Source organism: Eumetopias jubatus, unplaced genomic scaffold (assembly GCF_037043125.1).
Source record: "Eumetopias jubatus isolate StellerSeaLion01/CBP00866 unplaced genomic scaffold, mEumJub1_p1.0 scaffold_8, whole genome shotgun sequence".
NCBI classification, from domain to species: Eukaryota; Metazoa; Chordata; class Mammalia; order Carnivora; family Otariidae; genus Eumetopias; species Eumetopias jubatus.
In genome coordinates, this window is record NW_028274814.1 from 106,413,016 (window position 1) to 106,439,674 (window position 26,659).

Here is a 26,659-nt window from a genome sequence, read left to right on the forward strand (position 1 = left end):
ATGTTCTTCACCTTTCCCAGAGTGGAAAATTTCCTAATTCCTTAGTGTCTTTCTGAATTTTCAACACCAATTCACAGTGGTAACCTAAGAAATTATATCAGCCTGAAATTTTGTTTTGAGTTAAGGTTTTTCATTAGCTGAGAAGTCACAGAAGAGGTTTTACTATTTCCATTTCGGACTCTTGTAAGAAAATGCAAATGGGCGAAAATCTATTACGCTTAGTGTTGAGCAACTACCTTTACTTCTCATTTTGCTGGCAGATTATTTAGATTCTATTAAGGCCCTTCGGGTTCGTATTTTTCTGAATATGATGTGAGGGATGCGTCATGCATCCCTTATCATTGACTTGCATGTGTGACATGACTTATATACTAAAGCCCATGCAATGTAGTCTTATTTCATGTTCTTCTGCTATAATATTCACTGGTTAAATAAAAACCTGCCTAAGCAGATAACACCTGTCAGAGAATTTTATCATACTAAAGTCTGCCTTAGTAGAATATATTTTGCACAGGGCTAAGGTGTTATTTTGATCTCCCACTTTTTTGTTCCAATAAAACTGGCCTCTCTACATTTTTTTCCACGGTGTAAATTTAGGCCTATGTCTCATCAAAGTTTTCTCTCATGGTGTAATTATGAGATTTGTTGATTCTTTGTTTTGATGTCCTTGTTTTGTGAAAGTTAGATGTATAGTATATCTTGTTGGCTGCTGCAGATTACTAGATTTATTGCTCTAAGTCTAAGAAATTCTGGCAACTTTGTGCAGCTTTTTTTAAAAGCAGGCATGTTTGCGGAGAAAAGTCTTTGCGGAGTTGGTTACGGAGCTGAACTAAGAGCACGTAGAAATCCTGGTTTGGGGAATGTGGTTCTTTATCCTGTCTAGATCTGCCAGTGAAAGGGTGAAGTATGGTCCTGAACGAAATGTGCTTTCCAGCCTTCCTCAGTGTGTTAGCAAAGCCGCCTCCCAGAATGCTTTGCTACCGAGCTTTCTACTGCCTTGACTTTGATAGTCTGTGTGTTTCTGCGTTAATATTAGAGAAATTCACGTCAATATCTGAGTTAATGTTTAGTAGAGGCCATTTGGCTTTTCATTCTGAATTACTTGAAATCTGCTCTCTCTGACAACACTGTTTGGCAGTTTGGCAGTTTTTCATATTTCTTCAAATTTTAATTATAACCCATCAAGTCTTAAGCAGTTACTTCTGGATTAGGCTTGATGAATGTCAAAGCAGGGTGTTTTAATTTAATGGATCCAGAGTAACATCTGTTTCTAATATTTTAAAAGCCAATTTATATGGAAATTCATTTAATACACAGTCGATACACGGAGACTTGTAAAAATAAAAATAAATATGGAAAATCAAACCACTGTGATATAGTAGGTCTTTGGTTAACAAAGGATTTCACCGATGACTAGATTCAGCTGCTTCTACCTAACACCCAAAATATCACAGTTTAAACAAGATAGCGATTTATGTCTCATACTCACAAAATGGGGAGGTAGTTAGCTTAGGGCTGGTATGGTTACCATAATAAGGACCCAATTTTCTTCAATCTTATTGCTGTGCTCTGTGGGCATGACTTCTATTCCTCAGGATTCCTTATGGGCCAAGATGGCTGCTGGAACTCTAGCTATTCCATCTATGCTTCAGCAAGAACGAGGAAGAGTGGTGGAGGGAGGGAAGAATGCTGAGCTTTTTTTTTTTTAAGGACACTTTCTAGAAGTAGTACGTAGCACTGGCCAAAAATTAGTCACAGGACTGTATTTAGCAGCAAGGGAAAATAGGAAATGAAATTTTTTTCCCAGAGGACCATGTTCCCAGCTAAAAGGTGAAGAGCTATGAGTATGGGAAAGGGGAGATCAGACAAGGAAGAACAACTACTATCTCTGCCACGTTGAGTATTTTTTAAGACATGATTTTAATAGACCCTCAGCCTTTTTATTGAGCATCTAGAAAAGTCAGCTTGTTCTCATGAATAGATAATTTATGTAGAAGGACTAGCATGGTGTTTGGCTCAAAAAAGATAATCATCAACTACTGTTGATACGTTTTAATTCTAACCCCTAATGCATCTAATTTCAGAGACTGTGCATCACGCTGATTTTAATAAGGGAGTTTTGAACACAGAGTCTTTATAGAATAATAACATCAGCAGCTCACAGAGGCCAGATGTCATTTGCACTAGGTCTCCAGAACACTCACATATTGGCAAGACCGTTCTTTGCTTTTGTACATAGAAGATAAATGAACAATTACAAGTGTTTGTTAACTGCTTTCCTGGTAAAGCTGTTACCGTCACAGGGGAGCCTGGGTGGCTCAGTCGGTTAAGTGTCTGCCTTTGAGCCCCAAGTAGGGCTCCCTGCTCAGCGGGGAGTCTGCTGCTCCCTCTGCCCCTCCTCCCACTTGTGTTCTCTCTCTCTCTCTCTAAGTAAGTAAAATCTTTGGAAAAAAACAACAACTATTATCTTCACAGAAACTGAAGCTCAGAGAGGTTAACTGGGAAGCAATTTAGAGAAGCAGGTGAAAACCAGCATTACCCCACCATTTTATTCCAGCCAGAATGCTGTTATTTCCACTGACTGTGTCACCTTGGATGGGTTTCTTAATCTATTTGAATCTGTTGCATTTTCTTGTTTTTGAGGACACTCAGGTAAATTACAGAGCTGTGATTCAGGCATGTTTCCCCTCAATCTAGGGCTTTTTGCCAACCTGGTTTTTGGTCATATTCATGTGGAAATTCCTTTGATCGCCCTGTCTCACAGTGAAAGGCAGAACGGGTGGAGGGGCTAGACATAAAAGACATCAGGTGGCTTTCTGTCATATATTCTTCAGCACACACATGCCTACACCCCTTAAAAAGCCCTGACATCAGACTAGGCAAGAGGTCTCTATATATGGAGTAAGTGTCTTGACCATCTCATTTCTCTGTTCTTCTAACTCATGATCCTCCACTGTGTTCTGTAAATACAGAGAGGGACTAAGGATACAAAACAGTCCAGATGCCTCCCTATTCTCTGGAGGGTGTAATGACCGACAGCAAGGATCCTCCTTGCTGAATCATTTACATGCCAACATTTGTACCTTGTCCACATATACCAGTACTGTTGATTCCTTAATATTTGTTTCTACATTGACTTTTTATTTATTTATTTTTTTAAAGATTTTTATTTATTTATTGAGAGAGAGAGAGAGAGAGAATGGTAGAGAGAGAGCATGAGAGGGAGGAAGGTCAGAGGGAGAAGCAGACTCCCCGCCGAGCAGGGAGCCCGATGCGGGACTCAATCCCGGGACTCCAGGATCATGACCTGAGCCGAAGGCAGCCGCTCAACCAACTGAGCCACCCAGGCACCCTGACTTTTTAATTTTTAACAGCCTCATTCTGAGCAAACAGCTATGAAATCCAGCTTTGATTTGATAATTAAATTTCCTTTCAAATGCACATTAAAATAAATATGGCCATTAAAATTTTTACAAGGTTCACCCATGTATATCTTCTCACATACTTGCACTGGTTTGGAGATCACATTTTGGGAATCCCAACAGAGTGGAAAGAGCACGGGCCAGGGAACTCTCTACCCTGCTATTTCCAACTGTGTGTTTTTGGAACCGTTATGGGTTCTCAACCAGAATTTGCTCACTTGAAAGATATAGATAATACCTACTTTGTCAATTACTCTACGGATTAAAGAAGATAGAACCAAGGAGACGATTATGGTGCTTGGCAGAAAGCAAGCTCTCGGCAAATACTAGGTTATTCTTTCTTGAAGTCTGTTTGGCGATCCCAGGCCTGCAAACCTGGAAGTACGAATTCTCAAAAGCAGGACACGAGGCACTTGGTAGAGATGATTTTAAGTCCTGTGAGAACTCAGAGTGGGGAAGGCTGAAGTTTTCTAGAATGAAGGAGAGAGGGAAACATTTGGATGGGGGCGAGAGCTTCTTCCTGGCCTCCCCAGCTCTCCCTTGCTACTCAAAGTGTGACTCAAGGACGAGTAGCATCAGCATCACCTGGGAGCTTGTTAGCACTGTGGCATCTCTGGCTCCTCCCCAGACCTACTGCCTGTTAACAAGATCCCCACCCCCCATGATTTATATGTATGAGAAGCATTGCTCTGGGCACAGATATTCTATCTAAAGTTTATTTCTACTAGGGAGCTAGCCCTTGCTTTAAGCAGATCTCTGCACCAGGATCACTAGTATCCCATGGGCTGTGCTTTTTAGAAAATGCAGATTCCCAGACCTCACATCCACCAGCTGCCTGTCATCTGCATTTTAAGCCAGGATACCACATGATTTTTAGGGCAGTTGTTTGACAACTGCTACAGTAAGTCTTAAACCACTGATAGAAACTGCATTTATTCTTCAAATGTATTTGCATTCAAACAAAGCTTTTGAGGAAAAGAAGTACAGCCCTAATTGTAGTGTTCTGGCATTAAGGGGAGGATCTGAATTGAATCTATATGTAAAGCCTTCCATAAGGCTCATTTGCATTAATACTGCATACCCGGGATCTCATCATACACATGACAACAGCTCCCGGGAAGGTGGTATCTTAGCAAAGTCACATGGAGTTGACCCTGGAACACCACAGGTTTGAATTGCATGGGTCCACTTCTACACAGATTTTTTTTTTCAACAAATACAGTACTGTAAATGCCTTTTCTCTTCCTTATGATTCTCTTCCCTTTTTTTTAGATTTTGAGAGAGCGAGCGAGTGCACATGTGCATGTGCACATGAGCAGGGGGGAGGGGCAGTGGGAGAGGGAGAAGCAGACTCCCCCGCTGAGCGGGGAGCCAGATGCAGGACTTGGTCCCAGGACCCTGGGATTATGACCTGAGCCGAAGGCAGCTGCTTAACTGACTGAGCCACCCAGTTGTCCTCTTCCTTATGATTTTCTTAATAACGTTTTCTCTAGCTTACCTTATTTTAAAACTACAGTATATAATACATGCAACATACAAAATATGTGTTCATCAGCTGCCCGTGGTATTGGTAAAGCCTCTGGTTGGCCTCCGGTTAAGTTTTTGGGGAGTCAAAAGTTATACTTGGATTTTCAACTGCAAGAGAGTCAGCATCCCTAACCCCCATGTAGGTCAAGGGTCAACTGTATTTTCTTTTTTTTTTTCTTTCCATATTTTGTATTTGATTTTTTAAAAAAACATTTTGTTTTTTAGCCGTGCTATCAAGACTAATCAAGACCTTCTCCCAGAAACTCCATGGACGCACATTTTCTACAATGATTTTTGGGGCACTCTTCTAACCCACAGCGGCAGCCATAAATCCTACCGGCCACTCTGCACTCTCTCTTTTCGCCTGAACCATGCCATCGGAGGGTTGAATCCCTGGAGCTATCACCTCGTCAATGTCCTGCTGCATGCGGCGGTCACTGGTGTCTTCACAAGCTTCTCCAAGATCCTCCTCGGGGACGGATACTGGACCTTCATGGCAGGCTTGATGTTTGCCTCTCACCCCATCCACACCGAGGCAGTGGCGGGAATTGTGGGCCGGGCCGACGTCGGGGCCAGTCTCTTCTTTCTCCTGTCCTTGCTCTGCTACATGAAACACTGTTCTACAAGAGGCTACTCAGCCAGGACTTGGGGCTGGTTCCTGGGGACGGGGCTGTGCGCAGGCTGCAGCATGCTGTGGAAGGAACAAGGGGTGACTGTGCTCGCCGTGTCTGCAGTTTATGACGTCTTTGTCTTTCACAGGCTGAAAATGAAACAGATCTTACCCACCATCTACAGAGTAAGTGATTGTTGGCACTCGAGCATTGGGTTACCGAGCAGTGTCCGAAAAGCAAATTTGTTCCTTTTCAAAGAGAATCTAAAATAAGTTACATTTTGATCTTCAGTAAGTGGAAGTGTCTTTTTCGACCTTTCCCTACTAACATGAGTTTCATTCACGGATTGTTTTATTTCTTGGGTTTCTTAACTTATTTTCATGATTTCAAAGCGGGGAGAAGGGCAGTTTTGCCTGGTAAGGTTTAGGCACTTTTATTATTTATTTTTATTCATTCTTTATTTCGGCCCCAATTCTCTGTAATCCAGTAAATTGCCTGTAATGTGTATTTGTAAAAATATCAGAGCTGGTAATAGAGCCAGATGCTAAACTCTACGGAGGGGAAATCCTCTGCCATTTGTTAATAGTACTTTTCCTGATCTGACTTTGGAAAACAGCCCTTCTCTGCGGTGCGCTGGGAACTCAAATTCTTCAACAGTGAATCATCTTCACCGTTTCCTTGTTGTAGTGAGTAAGAATACAAGAGTCAAAACACAAAGAGGTTTTATTATAGGTTTTGCCCTGAGGCCAATTAAGGCCTTTGCCTCAGGGCTTAATATTTGCTCTTCTGTATTCCCTTAGTGGTTTCAAATACAATGTTGTTTGAAGGTCACAGAAGCGCTTTCAGATCCCATCCACCTACAGAGAACCAGTTTTTGGCTAGTGTGTTAGGGGAAGGCATTGGGCAGACAGAGGTATGTTGAGAAACCGCCTCCTTCCGGTTTCCCCATTCTCTCTCATTCATAATAAACTTAGCCTTGCTTTGCCTTTTAGTGTAAGGGGTGAACTTGACCAGTGTTTGCAAATTTTGCTCATGTTTTAGGCCAGCTCCTCCTTCCTTTTGGACCCTTAGGTGAGGAGTTATGGTTTTGGATGCTTACCCTGATCAGGAATGCTGTCAAGTTTTCTAATTTTGGCTACTTTTCCCTGCCCCTAATTCTCAATTTTATTTAAAATCAAATTGTGAAGAAATTGAAGTGAAGAAAAAATTGAGGGAAATAGGAACATTTATTATTATTATTTTTAAATGACTTTTTTTTTCACTTAGTAGGCAGGGTAATATACTGCTGTGCTTCTGTTCTGTGAGGAAGCATAACCTTTTCAGTTAGAACTCAAGTATCTAGTGCTTAATGAAGTTCTTTTGTGATTTCAGTTATACGTTGAAACTTTATTTATTTTTTTAAAAGATTTTATTTATTTATTTGAGAGATAGAGAGCACAAGCAGGGGGAGCAGCAGACAGAGGGAGAAGCAGATTCCCCGCTGAGCAGGGAGCCAGGACATGGGGCTCGATCCCAGGACCCTGGGACCATGACCGGAGCTGAAGGCAGCCACTTAACTGACTGAGCAACTCAGGCACCCCTATGCTGAAACTTTAAAAGAAAACTCTGGTTGGGTCGAGTTTGATGCCTAAAAACAACAGTGTTTTGAAAGCCAAACTCTTAATTTCAAATCAATTTTAATTATTTGTTCAGGAAGATTTAGGGAGAGAAATCTTTTTTCTTTTGTTTTAAAGCCATATCAACAACAATAGCAAGCTTTCTTGTTTTACTGGAAATAGTAGAGAGAATACATATAAATAATGGTCCTTGTCCTATGGAGGGAGAGAGACCTATCTGATGATGGGAGAGAGACCTATCTGAGGATGTAGACACTCGCATTGATAACCTGTGAAACATTGTGGTTCGGCATTCTACAGAATTTCCATTTTACCATCTCATGAATTAGGAAATTATCTTGGTATATCAATTCAGGAGTTGCTTTTAGGACCTTCTGAAGGCCCTTTCTAAGAAATTTTCAGTTCTCTAAGCATATTTTCAAGGACAAAGTTGCTGATAGAGATCCTTAGTATAACTGTGTCCCATACAATATTTGGGACATACTTATAATAAGAAATTATTCTTTGTTTATCCAAAATTAAAATGTAACTGAGCATCCTGCTTAAGAAAATGAGAAATGTCACCAGCAAAGGAACTCCTAGCAGTAGAGAGTGTGAGGTTCCTCCCGGGCCATGGGAAAGGACGTAACACTTTGAAGATTCAATGTCCTGAGAAGTTTCCAAATGGAAACTTGCCTAGACTGTCTGGCAGCCACTGCTTGTGGGCAAGGGAAGTAGTTGGGGCAGCAAAACACTTCATCTGAGAGTTGCTATCTCAAGCACACACTTTCTTTTCATTCTCAGGTTTTGGGCCAATGAGCTTAATGAGAACATTTCAGTAACAGATTGTATAGATTTTCAAGAGACTATAGAGACCATCCATGCCATTCCCCTTATTTCCAGTTTAAGGTGTAGAGAACCAGAGATGTGACGGTCACCCAGAAAATGGTAGAATCGCTAGAACTAGAATACATATTTGTGTGCGTCTAGTGATGATTTTACTATATTGTGAAGGTGTGAAGATGAATGAACAGATGTAACGTCAGATGACTTCCCTAGAAGAGAAGAAAAGAGTATGGAATCAAATATTAAACTCACACTGGCTGAGTAACCTTGGGCTATTCAATGATCTGTTTCTTTATCTGGAAATGGAGACCTTGAATGTTGGCTCTTAGAGATGTTGTGAAGATTTTATGAAATTGTGGGGCGTCCAGTGTGAGCTTGGTGCCCAGTGTTTGGAAGGCACCTGATACATACTAGTTGAAGAGAAGAAATATCAATGGAAACTGTAATTCTTTATTTTAAGGGAGAGAAGGCCAAAAGATAAACTTCTGTTAGTCTTTAAACATACAGTGGTTTTGAAAGCATATGAATTAGGAATCGACCAAAGCTGAAGCATGGATATTTAAGCAAAAACTTTTCATTTAGAATTTTATGACTATGGGGCTTATAAACACTGGCATAGATTACATATGGAAGTTATAGAAAATTCCATATTCTGTCTTTATAATATATAGATTTCTATGCCTGGGGTGAGTTAGAAGAGACTCTGAAGGAAGTGAATTCAAAAGACTTTAGAAGGTCCTTTTCAACCTTAAAAGGATAAATCATCTTAAATATCTTACCAATTAACTCCGCATCATGGTTTGCCAGATGAAATAAACTTCCCTGCCCTATTAAAACGTAACTTTTATATAAACAGAAAACTCCAGTGCACAAATGTTTAACTCTATTATGCAAACCAGTGAACTAGCCAAGTACTCAAATCCCAAAATGGTGGTCCTCTTAACGCTGGAAATTATTAGGACCAGAGGGGCAAGGCTCTCTGTTTTGATAGTTTCATCAGTAATGTTTTTCTCATAGCAGTCACACTCAGCTTCTTTCTTCACAGTGTTGGTTTCAGTTCTATACCTCTTAAAAGATCCTGGCCCCCAAACTCAAATGTGCACCAGGGCCAGGCAGAAGGGACTGGTGGAAGCAAGATTGTGCCCACTTCTGGGACTCCTTTTCATCCTATTACTGCAATAAGAAAATACAGGCTTGGGCTTGGGAGAGTTGGGGATTTCTGTAGGAAGACAGACCTCTGGATTTTTCAATGACATTTATTGTCACTTAATATTGGTTACTGATTTAAAAACAAACCCTGTTTGGGCCAGACAGAATCCTTGGGATGGCTGAATTTGGCCAGATTTCTTTGCTGCCATTTTTTTACTTCTAAGATTCACGCAGATGATGCATATGTCCATATTATATAAAAGGCTTTCTCATTAATATGAAAGTTTTCTCTTTCTTTGAAGTATGTGAAAAATAGTAAGGACCTGGTGTATCATAGATATTTTATTTAGTATTTAATAAACACATAGAGTCTTTATGTGCTAGGCACTATTCTAAATATACTAAAAACATAAACACATTTAACTTATATAATAAGTACTTATTGAGGTAGCATGACTTACAAAATAGTATGGTTGAATATGACATGAAATAATATAATAATACAGTTGTCAATAGTTAGCGGGAATTTGTAAGAAAACACCAAATATAAAATCTTCAGAAACGTGTATGAACAAAATGAGTGTTCCTAACCATCTTAAAATGTTTGAATGTTCCTAGTTCTTAACTTCAGCATTCTATTTAAGGTGTTTCCTACATTATCTTTGGCATCTAGTGCACCATCTGGCACGTAGTAGGTACTCAGGAAATTATTGAATTCACACTTGTTTTAGATTTGTCCTGGAATAATATGTGCCTGAAATGTTAAAGTAAAATCCTATCCTCTTCTCTTTGTACAATGAGGATTTCATTCCTGGTTAGTGGGGTCTGGAGGGTAGAACTGGAAGAAATGCATGTCAGAAAAATGTCAAAAAATAAGTTTTCTTGCCTTCTCGTCAGATGATTGTTTTAGCCTTTCTTAGATGACTTTCACTTACTTAGTTTTATGTGGTCAGAAGTAAGGAGGAGGTGAAGAACCCTTGAAACACACTTAAACTAGCCTTGCAAATAAATGCTTGACTTTTATCTGCCCACAAAATGTTTTACAAGTCTCCCATGACCCCGGGAGGTACATGGGTAATAAAATCAGCAAAAGCAACATTTTTCTTACTTACCAAACATCAGTCATTGCTTGCCTAGTGGCCATTTTCTGTGCTTATTTAACATCTGTTAACTGTTTTAATGTGGAAACATCTTTTTCCCCTTTATTAGCCTCATAATCACTTATTCAGTTACAGGTGGAAAAAAAAAAAGAAATCTGAAAACCAGTGTAACAATTCTAATAATAGCCCAAATTGGCTTGGAGAAATGAAGCCCTTTTTGTTTGATCTTTTAAAGAATTTCTATAAAGATGATTACCTCTGTTTTGCTATAGTTGCTTCTAAGGTACACATTATCTAGACAACTTCCTTTTCTTAAAATTAAATTTTATAGTGCTATTTCACGTAAACAAAATGAAGAGACTATATTATGAGAGAGGAAATGGGGAGGCATTGCCACTTTTGGAAAATGAGTCTAGAAATAACTTTTTAATTTTAATGCTAAGCAGGATGTGAATGGTGGAGGTTGCCTATGGTGAAAAAGTTTATCTTGGATGTTACGCATAAGCTTGATTCTACATCAGAATGTAGCGATCAGACGCAAACAAATAATCCTATATTTCCAAACCATTTACAGGGTTACCTTGAGAATGGGTTATGGGGGGGGGGCTTATGTTCTGTTGAAGGTTTTTGGTTTGTCACCATTGGAACACTGAAGATATTAAATGTGGTGCCTCTGTACATCTAGTTTACGTGACTCCCCCTGTATAGAAGGGCATGGAAAGGGAGGTACAGAGCCTCCAGGTATTTGCACATTGAAGCCACATGTGCTTTTTTATTTGATTAGCTGCTGGGGATGGCATTGGCGGAATATGTTATCATTTATAGCTTTGTCCCTTTGCTTTCTAGACTAGGTTGTGGTTTTACTCAAGATGTGACTCTTATATTGATTGTGCTCAATGAAATATGATATATTTGCTGTTTCTGATTTTCTTCAATCAACATCTGTGCCACTCTACTTCAAGTAGTGTTCCCACTTTGTTACGATTTTCTTTCCCTTCGCTTGCCTTACACTTGACTTTGTGAGGATCCAGATACAACAAGATACTCTGATTCTGATCACAGTATTTCCTCGCATTATTGAAACTGGAGGGCTATTTGTCATGTACTTACAAATGAATTTGGAATTCATCCCAGTGAACTTGTTGTAGCATTTAATATTCATGACCTATAGTCACTTTAAAACTTTGAATAGCTGCCAACACTGTTAACCAGATAATACAACAAATAAAAGTCGAGGTTCAAAAATATTTTACAATTCAAAAAGTCAGAGATTAATAAGGTATTTTATTTCTGCAGGTTGGCCTCTCTGCTCAGCTGATTTAAGACGATTCTGTATTTTGGTTACAGTTTAGGTGCAAGCTGAGTAATTGAAATTTGGAAGCTGACTACTCTTGTAAGTTAATGTAATGCTTGAATTAAGAGTGTTAATACTTGCAACAGCAATCTATTCACAAATTACCTTTTTTTTTTTTAAAGAGTCATCTTTGTACAAGACATTGTATTAGGTGATGTGTGGACTCAAAGATGAATTGACAAAATTCTGCCCTTAAGGACATTTTAGAGTAAGCTAGGAAGTTGAGAGTAGTGCGTGTAAATGCAGAACTGAAATTCAAGCTGGAAAGTAATGAGGTTATATAAAGGAGGCACTGGGAGTGCTAGGGCAGTTTCGAGGAAGGGGGAATACTTTCTGCTGAGGGGATCAGGAGCAGAGACATTGGAGCAAGGCCCCGAAGGGTGGTTCACATATAGACATTTATAATTGGAGGGGCCGGGGAAAGTGGAGGGTAGAGTGTGAGCATTGCACAGAGGGAAACTCCCGGGAAGTTACGGGGACCACTGAGCAGTGGTTTCGGCAGATACATAGAGTGCATGAATTTACAGAGAAAAATGAATGGGAAAGGCGGGTTGAGAGAGCTAGTATGTATAATGATGTAGGAACCTTTTAAGATATGTTATGGCCCCAACAATGTTGGGAGACATTGCATGGTTTTTAAATGTGCTTGTGTTTTGACTGGTACATGGGAGAAGTTTGAGAACGTCCAGGCTAGCTCCATTTTGCCCCTTGGGAGATTTTTTTCTCTGTCCTTCCCTGGGAACAGACCTGAGAGTGGGTCCCTTTGGTGATGAGACCAAATCAGATTCAGGAGGTTTATCTCATTCAGTGAGCATGTTTCCTACCAGCATTTATCTCGTTCTTTAACATTAAAAAAAAAAAAAAAAAGGCAGTTATTTTTCGAAGACTAGATTATTTTACTTTTTACTCTGTAGCATCTAGCGTATTATTATATACTGCTGTTGAGAAAAACAGGGAGTCCTTTAGGGCTTTCTCCTGTGTCTATTCTTCCAGCATTGCTGAACGATGTTCAAATGTTACAGTGAGTGGCCACAATTGCAAAATCCCTCTTTGTTTTGCATTCCTTCTTACAGGAAGACAGAAACGTTTTTCAAAATGGTCCTTTTTACAATCCAGAATAAAATACTCTATCAGCACTGAATTTCAGCCAGTTAACTCACTATACCATCAGTGAAAATGACACGCAAATTGGACCTTGTGATGAATAAATAATGAGTCTCATTGAAATCATCTCTGCTCTTCTCATAACACTGTCTGGGATCTGTATTACATCACTCGGCTCCATTTTCGATAACCTGCTGCCTCAGAGGAATCAGATTGACTGACGGGGATTTCATGATTATATGGTTACTCATATTCAACTCAGTGCTGTCAATTTCACAGAAAAATGATGTGGTCTGCACAAATTTCAAATCATTGTCATTGCCTAGAAGTCAGATTCCTGTCTTAAATACTTGGAACAATGGGAATGCTAATTGAGTGTTGACTTTTCAAATGAAATTTAAGCTATAGAAAGACAGATTCCAAGAATGCATTAGAGATTCCTTAAAAGGCGTGATTGGGGTAGGAGGTGGGGCGGAGTATGAAATCAAATTCATTGATAGTTTATAAAATAGTTATAAAATGTTTTAGTACAGTAAGCTTTCGAGGCAGTATATGTTTTATTGTTTACATCCTGTTTCATATCTCCGGATCACAGTGTTCCTTTTTCCAAAAAAGAGTGGTAAGAAATCAAAAGGGGAAAACAGGCATGGCAAAATATGCAATGACGTGGTGCTGAGAAGGTCAATGTGCCCTTGCTCTCTGGGTTTGTCTTTACAACTCTGCAGCACCCAGATGGCTCCTGCATGCTCTGTTGGTCTGATTATAACTCTTGCATCAAGTGAAATAGCATGAATTCAGAATTTAATACATGTTTCCTCAATAATTATGGCCTTGATTAGTGAAGCCAGTGTTTCAGTTCCAAAGGACACTTTCTTTCCTTCTCCACATGTTTATTCATTTAATTTCAGGAGATCAACTAAAATGCAGAAATGATAATCCTTCTCTTTGATATGATAGGGGAATCTACAGTGCCTGCCCTTGGTATGTGGTTGTCATTTTGCTCATAATTAATGTAAGATTCAAAACAAACAGGGACAACGTGAGAAAACTGAAGGACATTTAAAAACAAATGACTTAGTTTTTTAGTAAGAGAAGAAATGGAAAATATATTTAGAATTTCCATTAAAATATTGCTAAACATAACTAGGTACCAAGTACATTTACTAGAGTTCTTGATTAAATGCAATATTGGTTGTATTTAAAAATATAGTTTGCATATTTAAAAACAAAAAAAAGAAAAACTTAATGTTTTAATTCTGTGAATTTTGCGTTGTTATACCTGTTAGTAGTATCAACCTAGCCCTTTTGAGGGCATTATTTTAGTTTTTAATGTGTAAACTCTGTCCCCTCCCCTTCAAAAGGGTTTGTGTGTTTGTGTGTCTGTTGCGTGTCCCATTAGAGTAGACTGCATAAATACATGCTTATATACTGTAGTCAGATTACACTAAGATTATACATGAATGATTTGAGTGTATTTCCATAACTTTTATGAAATGGCAAACTCCAAATTACATAGAATTTTTATTCTTATTTGAAGTGAGGCAAAAATTTGCCAGTTTCCGTGTTCCATTGAGTGTAGTTTCTTTCTTCTTAAGATCTCACGACATTGTATCTAATAGTAGAAAACAACTGCTGCTTACTCATATTGGTTGTCTAATAGTATAAAAACAAGTGCTGCTTACTCTGAATAACCACTGGGTGTTTGGCTAATCCTCTCGTGCAGGGGTGCTAAGGCTGCTGTGGAAACGTCATAGGACTGGAGCCTTTAGATTTAGATTTAAGTTGCTGTGACCTTGGATAAATTACTGAACGTCTTGAACATCAGTTACGTGGTCTGTAAAATAGGAATATAATATTTGCCTCGCAGGGTTGTTAGGTATGAAGATAGTAAATGTACACTTTTCCGCCCAGTTCTTTTCCTGTAGAAAGACCATCATGGTCATCAGCGTTTTACTGCGTTTCCACAACATTTCAATGGTAGTGAACTTTGTATGTGTCATTTTGCAGAGCAACTCAGTGTAGTTGTGGCTTTTCTCATGGGATGCAGGATTAAATGTCAATCAAGAAATGGAGTGTTTTTGATCCCATTCACCACTGCTGACGATGTAAAGAATATGGAGAAACAAAATTCTTTTGCAAGGATAGTTCTTCTGAACAACACAATTTGATAATTTATCTTTTGTTTAATTGATTGAAAACAAGTGTGTTGAAGTCATTCCTTAATGTTTCTTCGCTGTTAATATCTTCCCATCCACTCCTACTTTTATAGCCTGGTTTTTCCCCTTCAGGCTCAGGATGGTGCTGTTGCTTATGTATCTGGAAATGGAGGGCAGCCGGGCTTTCCTGTTCTCCTCACACCCAACACCCTGTTGCCTATATATTTCCTTTAGCCAGGTTTATAGTAAGGAAGATTGGTTCAGTAGCTGCAATAGCTTGCAGCATTCAAGTCTCATTCTCTGAAGAAAGGGGAAGCACGGTTATCACCTTAAGGTGAATGTTAATCTCGTTCTTCCCCAAACCTGGCAGGCAATATTGTTGCAGTTGATTCCAGAATCTGTTACAACAAACCTTTTCAGGGAAACATTGAGGCTGTTTCTTTTTTCTTGCTGTTGTTGTTCATTTGTTTATTTCCCCACCTCTTAGGGAGGTAATAGAGAGCAAAAGTTTTGTTTTTTAGAGCAATACTGTTTCTGGCTACCAAAAATTTTTATAAAGTATTTTGGATGCCAGGGCGTCTGGGTGGCTGTGTGTTAGGCTTCTGCCTTTGGCTCAGGTCATGATCCTGGGGTCCTGGGGATCGCATCAGGCTCCCTGCTCAGCCTGGGAGGGGGGCGTGGGGGGTCGGTTTCTCCCTCTGCCTCTCCCCCTCTGCCCATCCCCGGCTTGTGCTCTCTCTTTCTCAGTCACTCTTTCTCTGTACTAAACAAATAAAATCTTAAAAAAATATATTTTGGATGCCTTAATAAATCAGACCAAATTATTTTTACAGAAACCTAAATCCCCATAACTTTGGCTTGCCGAGACAAGTCTATAATAAGTAGAATTGGCTTTGATTTTAGGAAATCCAGTATTTACAAATCTGCTCTTAATTGACAGATGATAACGGGGTTTGGGTGGGGGATGGCGACTGTTTAAAGATTTTAGGATTCATTTCATCCTGGGTTTCCTTTGAATAGTCCAACCTGGGATGATGAGCATCCTCTGGTGGGGAGACTGTTTTAAACCAGAGATTGTAGCACAAAACTGGAAGCGACTGAATCAGAATCTTTTGGTCTGCTTTGCCTTTTGTTTTTGAGGCATTGACAGGGACCTGGTGGAGAGGTAGCAGGAGAAAAACTACTTTTTAAATGCCCTCCCTCTGATTTTGATGAAAAGCCACGTTTGGGATCCACTGATGTGTCCATTGAGAATCTCATACCCCCATACAATATTATTGAACAACATAAACTTCTTATAAAAACTTAAGGCTTTGTGGCTAGAGAGAGGTATTGGAAACTATCTACATGCCACCCCCTCTCTTTTCACAAATGTGTGGCACAGGCTTGTTTGAGAACAGAGCCTCCTCCCCCGGGTCTGATGCTGTCTCACTGTATACTTGGCCTCCTTGCCTTCAGTTCTTAGAAAACTTACTATGGAAGTCATTTTCTATTTGTCAGTTAAGACTACAGACTTTGAAGAGACCTGTGTGCCCAATCCCTTCAGTTCATCACTAATTAGATTCTGCCCTTCTTATTTTAGCCTAGGTTCTCTGTGCTCTGTTAATAATTCTAGAGTACCTTTTGAAATGGAGTTTTTTGTTTTGTTGTTTCCCTCCTCCCAGGCCCCTTTTCCAGTCTGCCCCACCCCCACCCCATCCCCAACTACCTTCAGTTAAGTGCTTAAGTATTTGCATGCTATCAACCTAGGTCTCTAGCTTGATTTAAGCCTGCATTCAAATGGAATATTTACTTTTGTAGCTACCAGAAACTTAACACAAAGAGACTAAAAACACAGTGCGTTTTTCTTCCTAATTTGGTTAATTGCCTTTACTAACAGCGTGTTACTGTTTGAAGTAGGTTACCCCTCAGTGGAGGGATCTTGTCTTTGATGATGTGGAGCCTGAGTTTGGTCTAGAAGTAGAGAATTAAAACAATACATTGGGGCGGCTCTTTGTTGCTACTCTCTTCCTCTTCTCCAAGTCACCCTGCACGAACTCAGGAGCAGGCGAAATTTCAGGCATCAGCAGTAGACAGATCAGCTGGGTATGTTGTTATTTACCCTGGTACTTATTCCAAGACTGTGGTGGGATTTTAAAAATGCCACCGGTAATGTCTTAAAAGATGTTCAGAGTTCCTTTTGACTATACAGTGTGAGTTTAGTGTCTCACTGTTGGGTGAATATTGGAATCAGTGACAACCATAATGTCAGAAGTGAGGATAACTCCAAAATGAATGTATTTCAGAAATAAAATGGCAAGAAAAGAGAAAATGTGGAGGTGCCAATTGAAAAATGGGCTGGCTGAGCGACAGCAGGGCTGAATTTAAGTTGTCAAAGCAGCAGCCTGAAGTTTCTGGTGTGGGGACAGGATGATTTGTAGTCTCTGATTCTCCTGCATTCTGCAGTATCATCTTCTCCAGGGCTGGGCTGACTTCCGTATTGTTCAAAGAGGAAAAGAAATAACCCATTTGAAATCATTAGCTTTCATTTGCATATACACAGAGCTGGTGGTAATAATGGTAACGACCACCATTTATCAGGGCTTACTGTGTGCTAGCAAAGTGCCTTCTGTGCATTATTTTGTTCATTCTATGAGAGTAGGTATTATTAATCTCATTTACAGTTAAGGAAGTTGAAGCTTATAGAAGGGAAGTAATTTTGCCCAAGGAGTCACAGATAGTATGTAAGTGGAGAAGGAATTTCATTCCAAATGTCTGACACCAAGGTGGATGGTCTTCCCATAATACTGTTTTTATACAAGTGTAGCTGAAGTGGAAGACCCAAAGAGTATTATGAAAGAAACAACCATTCTCCTATTACTTGGCCCTGGGACCAATGCTGCTTACTTACAATAGCTTTAAATACAAAATATCTTATCTTCCATATGCAACAGTTGGTGTATGGGTGCTAAAAATACATAGATGGGTAATATATTATCCCAGCCCCTAGGAAGTACATGTATACAATGATCATATCACTCTGCTTCGAGTGCTAATAGAATTCCATGGGAAGTGCCAGAGAAGCACGTGTGTCTGGCAAATTAATTCAGCCTGGTTAAGGAAGAGCCTTGAGAGAGTGACAGAGAAGTCATGACATTAAGTAGCTCAGCTCATCCAGGATTTTAGTTTGTTTTGTTTTTAAAAATTTTTATACGTTAAAATCATTTGATGCTTGTGCATTTCATTTAGGTTCAGAGTCAACTTACAAAATTTGCTAGATGCTTTTTAATTTTTTTAATTTTTTGATAAATAGGTACATGTCTTCTAATAGGAGGTGCCATTCTAGATGTTGAGAACAAAGTAGTGAAAACAGGCAAAACTCCTCCGGCTCTCTTGTAATTTACATTTGTTTTCTAACTTAGCTGTCCCAGTTACCCTGTGGGGTCACTCTTTGTACTCCATTTTACAAGAAGTTGAATGAACTCCCCCGAATTGATCAGCATGCCATGAGACTGGATTTCAAAGGCAATGCTAATTCTAAATCCAGATCATTTCCAGTGCAGGCCATTGTCTCACAGTTGAGTTCCCTCAAGTAAAAAGTGGTCTAATTATTTAAGGTATTAGATGAACAGTACTGATTGTGTGTGTGCGTGCGCATGCGTGTGTGTATAGTTGGTTTGGAAACCTCCTTGAGACCAAGGACTGGATCCTTTTATGCCTTTGCATTCCCTTGTCCCAGAGATCTTGACATTGAGACCTTGGTATTTGGAGCTTGATCCTCAACATCACATTGGGCTGCAAGGGCATATCACATCTGCCATGGTTTTGCCCTACATCGAACAGATTTAAGAGAGACACACACACATCGTACATATTTATGCCCTTCGACGTTGAACTGGTTTGGATTTGCTTCTGTAACTCCTATCAACTTCTGCTACCTGCTCTGAAATGCGTGGTGTTTCTCAAAAGCATGCAAAAAAGAATTATTTGGAATCAGTTTACATTAAAGTATTTGGTTTGGCTCTGAATTTCATGTTGTCGCATCATTGCTAATCAACCATATTAACTTATTTATGTCCCCAGGACAGGCAGTGCATTTCTAATGGCTCTATAAGGGAAAAGATGAGTCTGTGCCATAGAGGTTGTTTTTTAATTCAGATAAAAACTCTTTTTCCTGCAAATTTCATTAAAAATAGAAAACATTTTAGATTAACTAACAGTGTGATGCCAAGGATTCCTGTGTGTCTTAGTGGGTCCTAAGGCTGTGCAGGATGTCAGGTCTTGTTTGATGTAGATAGACTAAGACTATTTTTAGAATTTGAGCTTTCTTCTATTTATATAAAAAAAGGACTACAAGTTCCGTGATTCAGTACCTAAAATGCCTGAGGCCAGATGTGATTCTGAAATTTTTCTTAATTATTCAAAAGTAATAGGGTGTGTAAATTCTGTATTATGTAACATGGCAGCATTTTGAATTAAGAAACGTTTAGCATTTCTGAAGGGAAATACATGAATATTTACAATAAATGGAATAGATAAAGACTATCAATAACCTCATGTCAACTTAAATCAGGACTTTTTTTTTTTCAATTTTAATTTTGTATTGTTGTGTTAATCACCATACATTACATCATTAGTTTTGGATGTAGTGTTCCATGATTCATTGTTTGTGGGGAGTTTTGTTTCTTTTTAACAGTTTTACTGAGATATAATTCACGTATCATAAAATTGAACCACTTAAAGTGTTCAGTTTATTGTTTTTTGAGTATGTTCACCGAGTTTCTGCAACTATTACTGTATTTTTAATTACATATTTTGAAATTAAGGATAAGGGACTTTAGACCTGTAGTTACTGTTTTGTTTTTTAAAGATGTAGGTTTTATTTTTTGCTTTTCAAGTTTAAGACGATCTGTAGAAAAAAGCTGTGACCTTAAACCATGTTGGTCAGTAAGCCTGGTTAAAGTCTTACTGAGACTCCTGAATGTTTTCACTGTGTCTTTAATATTGTTTGAACGTCTTATTTACTGTTTAACAAATTGGCAATGAAGTTTGGGTAATCGAGGTATCTTCTTCGGGGTTATGTTTGGGTCACACTGCTTATTTTGTTTTTTTAAAACAATGATAAATCATTGGCCCCTACATAAATGCAGTTTTCTGGAGTAAGAATCTGATGTCAGAATGCTTGGATCCTTCTTTTTTTTTAGAAGTATGGTGAATCATGGGCCCCTACATAAATGTAATTTTCTGGAGTAAGAATCTGATATATTTGATTGCTTTGTTGGCTGTGTGTTTGGTACATGCAACCCTTGATTCTTGAATGAAGAACAGTGGTTTGCAGTGGAAATAGGAATCTGGATACTTCTTATTCTTTTCCATACCTTTGCCTCTCAGTGTGTTACACATGTCCTGACACACGCAGAAGTAGTTAGGTTGTGTTTAAGTACATATAATTGACTTGTTTTTAGCTTTGACCAGGAGTTTTATCAAAGTGTAAAGGTGCTTGTCAAATCTAGAATAAAACCAATTTCCATTCCCTTACCTTTTTGGAAAAAAAAAAAGAAAATGTATTTTTAGACAAACTAAACACATTTAAAAGATGGAACTGAATTTGGAGTATATATTTTTTTACGCCTTTAACGTAATGACTATCCTAAAATATGTCCCAGCTTGCTTCCTAGAGGCGAATTCACTTCTGAGCAATTTTAAAAGAGCAATAACATAAACTTAATTATGGGAGAATGATTTTATAAAAATTTAATATGCCATTAAGACATTTGCTGATTTACATCAGATTTATATAAAGGTTGTTTGAACCTACACCTTTGCATCCAGCTGGTAGCCTTTTTCTAAGTTAATTACACGAAAGCCTCTGAAAAATGTTAGACATTTGAGAGAAGTTGTGATTTCAGAGATAAAGGGAACATGCTGTGAAAAGTATGGCCGTATGGCATAATGACATAAATCCTGCGGTTCTAATCAGGAGGCCTGGGTTCTCACACAGTTTCTGCCAGTAGCTAGTTGTGTAATTGTGGACAAGTCATTTAGCCTCTCCAGTGGTTTTTTCCCTAATATGGGAGTTTTGGGGGATGCTTCAAGAAGCAAATTATATCATACTATGTTTAATCATAATTTAAAAAAATAATCTTATTGCTAAATTAAAAAAAATTTTTTGATAGCTTTCTTTGTCTTTGAAGTAATCTGACTGGAAAGATGGATTAATTGTGCTTATACATTCCCATGAACAAAAGATTAGATCCCAAAGTGCTTATAATAATGGTTTTCGAAGGCCAAGTACTCACTGCAAACTGAAATGGGCTGTGTGTTTTATTTCAATTTACAGAAGAATCTGCCTATTATTAATATACATCCATATCTCCCTTTTATCATGAGGGTATATATTTATCTTTTTCATGATCTTATAAACTTAAAAACAGTTAACACTTGATTTTCTGAAATGGATTCTCTCAGAAGTAAAGCATTCTTTTTAGATTTTTTGTTCTAGTCTGCATCATTATTTCCTTATGTCATTTTACATTAACTGTGCTATCAGTTTATCCATATTAGAAATGGACTCTGATCCTGTTTTCTATGGAAGAAAAATAGCATTTTCCTTAAATACCAAAATGAATTTGCCATTCTCCCAAGGGAAATTTTAAAAAAAGGAGAACAAAAAGAAATAATATTATAAAGCGTCAAACTATGACCTGGACTGAGAACTCATCAGACTTTATCTGGGTGGCAAACATTCAGTATAAAGGGCAAGGTAGTTCATTTTTTCTGCTTTGCAGGCCATGTAGACTCTCTGACAGCTATTCAACTCTGTGGGCCTACTGCAAACAAATGGGTGTGGCTGTGTTCTAATAAAACTATCTAAAATCAGGCAGGCACCAGATTTGGCTCACAGGCTATAGTTTGCTGACTCTTATCTAGTAACTTAGTTGATAAACCCATGTATATTACATCATACAGGCTCTCCAAAGAGATTAAGTCAAGGACAATGTATTTATAGTAGGGTGAATCATTCAATGTCATAGAGGTTGCATGTATTTTACAAAGGGCTTTTACATTCGTTTTTATTTTTGAAGAGAAGTTGTGATTTCAGAGATAAGGGGAACATGCTATGAACTTCTGTCAAGACGATATTAACCTTCTTCTTTTACAGTCGAGGAAGCCTAGAGTTGTACTGTTTGCCCAGGGTTACCCTGAGAGCACAAGATTTTACTCTTATTTCCCTGCTTTATATTTTATCAGAGTACTAGTGAACTCATTGAGAAGTTATCTCCAGTCTTGCTTTGTGTTCAACTCGGCTATCCTGTACCCTAGAATTTTGAAAGTAATTCGATTTCAGATTTAACACTATGACTATTCTCTGGATACCGAATTCATTCAAAATAATCATACAAAGTAAATTTTGGTAACAATTCCCCCCTAAAGGAAGCCCAAGTAAGCAGAAGGTGGTTTCCAAGAATAACCAGCTCTAGAAGTTCATTGCAGCTGTAAAAATATATCTTCAGTTGAAATTTAGCTTGTAATATAAGGGTACTTGAATTTTGCTTTTTCCTCATCTTCTTTGATTTTTTTTTTTGCAAGTGATTTAGATAGATATATTGAGGATATTTATTGATTGCTCTTAATTCAAAGGCCAAGCCCTTTTATCATGAAGAAGAGCTGCCACTGGAAAAAAGTTGAAAAGTAAATACCAGTTTAATAATTTTTTTCTTGGCCTAGAGTTGTTGTTGGTGGAGTGGTGATGTGTTTCTTACTGTGTTTACCGCCTGAGTAGGTATGAAGTGATTGGCTTTGGCAGTGTTTTTTCTTTTTTTTTTTTTAATATCTTGGTGATCAGTGCATTGGTGGTTGTGGCATAGTTCAGTTGGGGGGTAGCAGAAAGTTTGACAGTGTTATACTATTTACTATGTTACAGCTCCTTGAAAATCGGCCATTTTGCTCTGTCTGAATGAGGAGCATTTAGGGCAGTCACACATCATTAGAATTATTGGTTCAGAATTTTAAAAATCCAGGATGAAGTAAAATCTGCAAGTCACTGTAAATTTCACATATATTTTCCTTTTTATTCCCCCAGACTCACCAAGCCAAAATCTCAAATCATGAATGTTTTGTAAATACATTCTATAATAAGTATTGTTTAATTGTTCCTTTTTAGTGCAACTTTAATTTGGCTCTTTTCCAAGTTATTTCATTCTTTTTTACAATGATTTGTAATATTTTCTTCCCCTTCTTTTTTTTTTTTTTTAAGATTTTATTTATTTATTTGTCAGAGAGCGAACACAAGCAAGGGGAGCAGCAGAGGGAGAAGCAGGCTCCCCACTGAGGAAGGAACCCGATGTGGGACTCGATCCCAGGACCCTGGGATCATGACCTGAGCCAAAGGCAGACGCTTATCCACTGAGCCACCCAGGCGTCCCTTTTCTCCCCCTTCTTAATTAGGCAGCCGGTTGCATGAAGAAATATGCTTGCTGCTTTAATACCAACATGGCGGGGGATTCTGATTTTACCTCTTTGTACCTCCATACATCTCAAATATAGGATTTTTGAAGATGATATGAGTGTGAATACATAGAAATCTCTTGAGTACCCAGCACATAGTAAGTGCTCATTAATGTGAGCCATTTTTATTTTTTACCTATTTTAAAATGGTCCTTTTCTCTGCAAATGGACTAATTTAAAAATATGTGCCATACAGATCATCTGGTTGTTCCCGTTACTATTTCCTTTAGAAGTCAGAGTTCATTAGAGGAATTAGAGTAAATGTGAATGCTCTGATTCTGTTATGTAATATTGCAAGGATATTAGTTCATTTTTATATGCATCAATCATTAAATTTTATTCTTCACTACAACACTAAACTATGAAGTGGTTGTCTTTTTAACAGGGATATTTAGAAATGAGATAAAAATTGTTTCCTCCCTGGGACTACAGGGTCTATGCAGTGGAAGTATGCAATTATGTAGAAGTTACTCAAATCCCACAGTAGCATCCTTCTGAAGGAACTGACGTTTCAAGAATATCCTAGCTCTCATATCCTCATCTCTTATATTTGTCTGGTGGTACATTGTTTACAAATCTGCATTAACCTCAGATCACCTCCTAAAGACCTTAGCAAGTATTTTAAAGACTCTTCATTAAGGGCTAAGGATGACCAGAGGTTATTACGTAATTGGATTACTTGCATCTTGTTAAAGAGAGCTTGCAAGTCTAATCATTCAAAGTCTTGTCTTCCTGATTCCTTTTCTCCCTTCCTCTTTCTCTTTGTGTCTCCATCCCCTCTTTCCCGTCTCTTCTTTATAAGATACTGTATTCTTCTCCTCTTCTTCATCAGTTAAAAATAGCCCTAAGGATGAGGAACTTGACTGGGCTTCATAGGGCAGGTATATTTAAAACACACTTGAAATGTTTTCTACAGTCTGGGACAGGCTTTATTTGCCACAGGGGCTTTAAATGCTTTCCCATTGTTTTAACTCCCAAATCAGTGTAATACCTACCGGGGTTGGGCGGGGTGGGGGGGGATCAAATTGTTGGAGAAACTACGGACACCAGCACAAATATGTATGTCAGAGAAATGGGTGCTGTAGCATCACCTAACCATGTAGACTTCAAAAAGTCCCAGGGTGAAGGGATTTTTCTATATATTGTCTTATGTAGGTACATAGACTAGAGAGAACAGATTGGACTATTTGATCACCTTACAAGATTCTGGTGTAACTAAAACTGCCCTTACAGACTGCTCTCCTGCTCCCTTCTGGACTACTGTCTTTTGTTCATTCATTCCATCATTTGCTCAGTCATTCATGAATTCATTCATCCATTTGGTAGTAAGTGTTCTGTGGCGGGTGCTGACGGAGTTGCTGCGGATAATATACTTCATGACTAAAACAAATTCCTGCCGTCTGGGGGCTTGTGTTTGTGTAGGAAAGCCATGAGAGTCATTTCTGAAGAGTGTGAGAATTATTAAGATTATTTATGCGTAGTGTCACTTTGGGCCTTAACAACTTCAGACTTGACCTTTACAATATATGATTTCTTTCATATGGTGTAAGACTGGACTGCTCTGAGGAGGCAGAGATTGATGTAGCCAAGAGAAGTCAGGGAAATCTTGTGGAAGAACTGGAGTTTAAGCTGGAGGTGAGGGAGAACATTTCAGATAATGACAACATTAGATCGATGAATATGATTTTGGTTCATATCTAGAATAATCATAAGACCGATATCACTGAGGGAATTTTGAAGTATCAAACAATAAAGGTATCAATAATACTTAGGGGATTTTGAAGTTTAGATAGTAAAGATGGGCCAGATTTTGGACAGCTTTGAATACTAGTCCAAGGACATTGGAGTCTAATTCTTGTTTTATTATTGCCCGTTATTGAGAATTATTGTAGATATTTGATGAAGAGTAGTGCCTAAAAGGATAAACAAAGGGATAAGGTACTAAACCATGAGCGCAAAGGAAGATGAAACTTCTGGTCCTGAATGGCACCAAATAGCTCTGTGTCCTCGGGGTACATGTTTAAGCTTTAAGGACATCAGTTTCCTCATTGTAGAATACACATTGAGGAGATGATTTCTAAAGTCAGGGATTTTACAAGTAGAAATTGCTGACCTCTAGATCTCTCTAGCATTTACCCATCTGTGGCTTTACGAACTTTTCTTGTAGAAGTTAATGGTCTTTATTGTCAGGTGCCACCTTAAGGTTGAGGGACCTGGCTGGCGAAGAACTCGAGATGGTGGTTACAAAGTGGATACTGTGTGGTTTGGGGTGGGTTAGGGGCACAAAACCCCGGTCTTAGAATAAAAAAAAAAATTAGCTTTGAGTTCTAGTTCTTCTCCTTAGCAATGGGATTCTGAGCAACATGCTTCACATCTCCGAGTCTCATTGTCCCTTTGTAAAGTACTGATTCACATAGTTTGCAAACATCATAGGGTTTTAGAAAGAACGACTTGAGATAATATAAACATTGTAAAATGTTTAATAAACATTCATAACTAGTGTTACTACTACTATTACATGACTTCCCCCACATTCCATAGTTGAATAAAATGACAAAAGAGAATGGTGTTTTCTAGGCAACTACTCTCTTCACTAGAAGCCAAGACCCCATCTGGGAGGTATAAAATGACATAACAGGTGTTGGAATTCATTAGGCAATTATACACGATTCTCTCTTTCCTCATAATACCTGGTCTCTCATGGAAAAATACAATGGAGCTTAATTTGTACTCAGGTTAGCATATCATTCAGATGACCTGCATTTGTTTAGATTGTTGAAGCAACAAGGCATGTGGGTTGATTGGAGATATGGTGCAGAATAGAACAAAAGTGGATTTATTATGAAATATGAGCCGCCCTATAAAATTTCTGGAGTGTTTAGTTTAGGAGTTATTATGGAACCTATTCAAGAATGGAATTTCCTGGTATTACTTAAAAGGGAATGCTTGAGCTATAGAGGCTAAATAAAGAATAGCACATCCTGTCATTTTTATTTTCTTGTTATCAAAACTTATAGCACAATGTTAAGATATTTCATCTTCAGGTTTTATTAGTGTTTGACTTGCCTATGGCATGAGCTGCATGAGTTTTCTGCACTTCTGAGTATTGCTGGTGGTGACTGCTATATTGAGGTGGGGAATGGGGTACAGCATGAGAGGCCAGGGATAACCAGTGCATTTGAACAAGAGTGGAGTGAGTAGGGAGCAAGAAGGCAGAACCTTCCAGTCAGGTGTTTTAACCAGTCCCTTTCACTTCCCTTTGCTTAGTCCAGACTGACTGAGTGCCAGTCACGTACCCATTAAAAACT

The 26,659-nt window shown here is 38.5% G+C and overlaps 1 protein-coding gene across 1 annotated transcript in view; it reads left to right on the forward strand.

Annotated features, from left to right (window-relative positions):
* Positions 1-26,659, forward strand: part of TMTC2 (transmembrane O-mannosyltransferase targeting cadherins 2) — a 390,535-nt gene that overhangs the window by 142,506 nt on the left and 221,370 nt on the right. Inside the window, exon 2 of the mRNA XM_028105476.2 lies at positions 5,175-5,745. Within this exon, the coding sequence (XP_027961277.2) occupies positions 5,175-5,745 (571 nt within the window). The remainder of the gene's footprint in view (positions 1-5,174; positions 5,746-26,659) is intronic.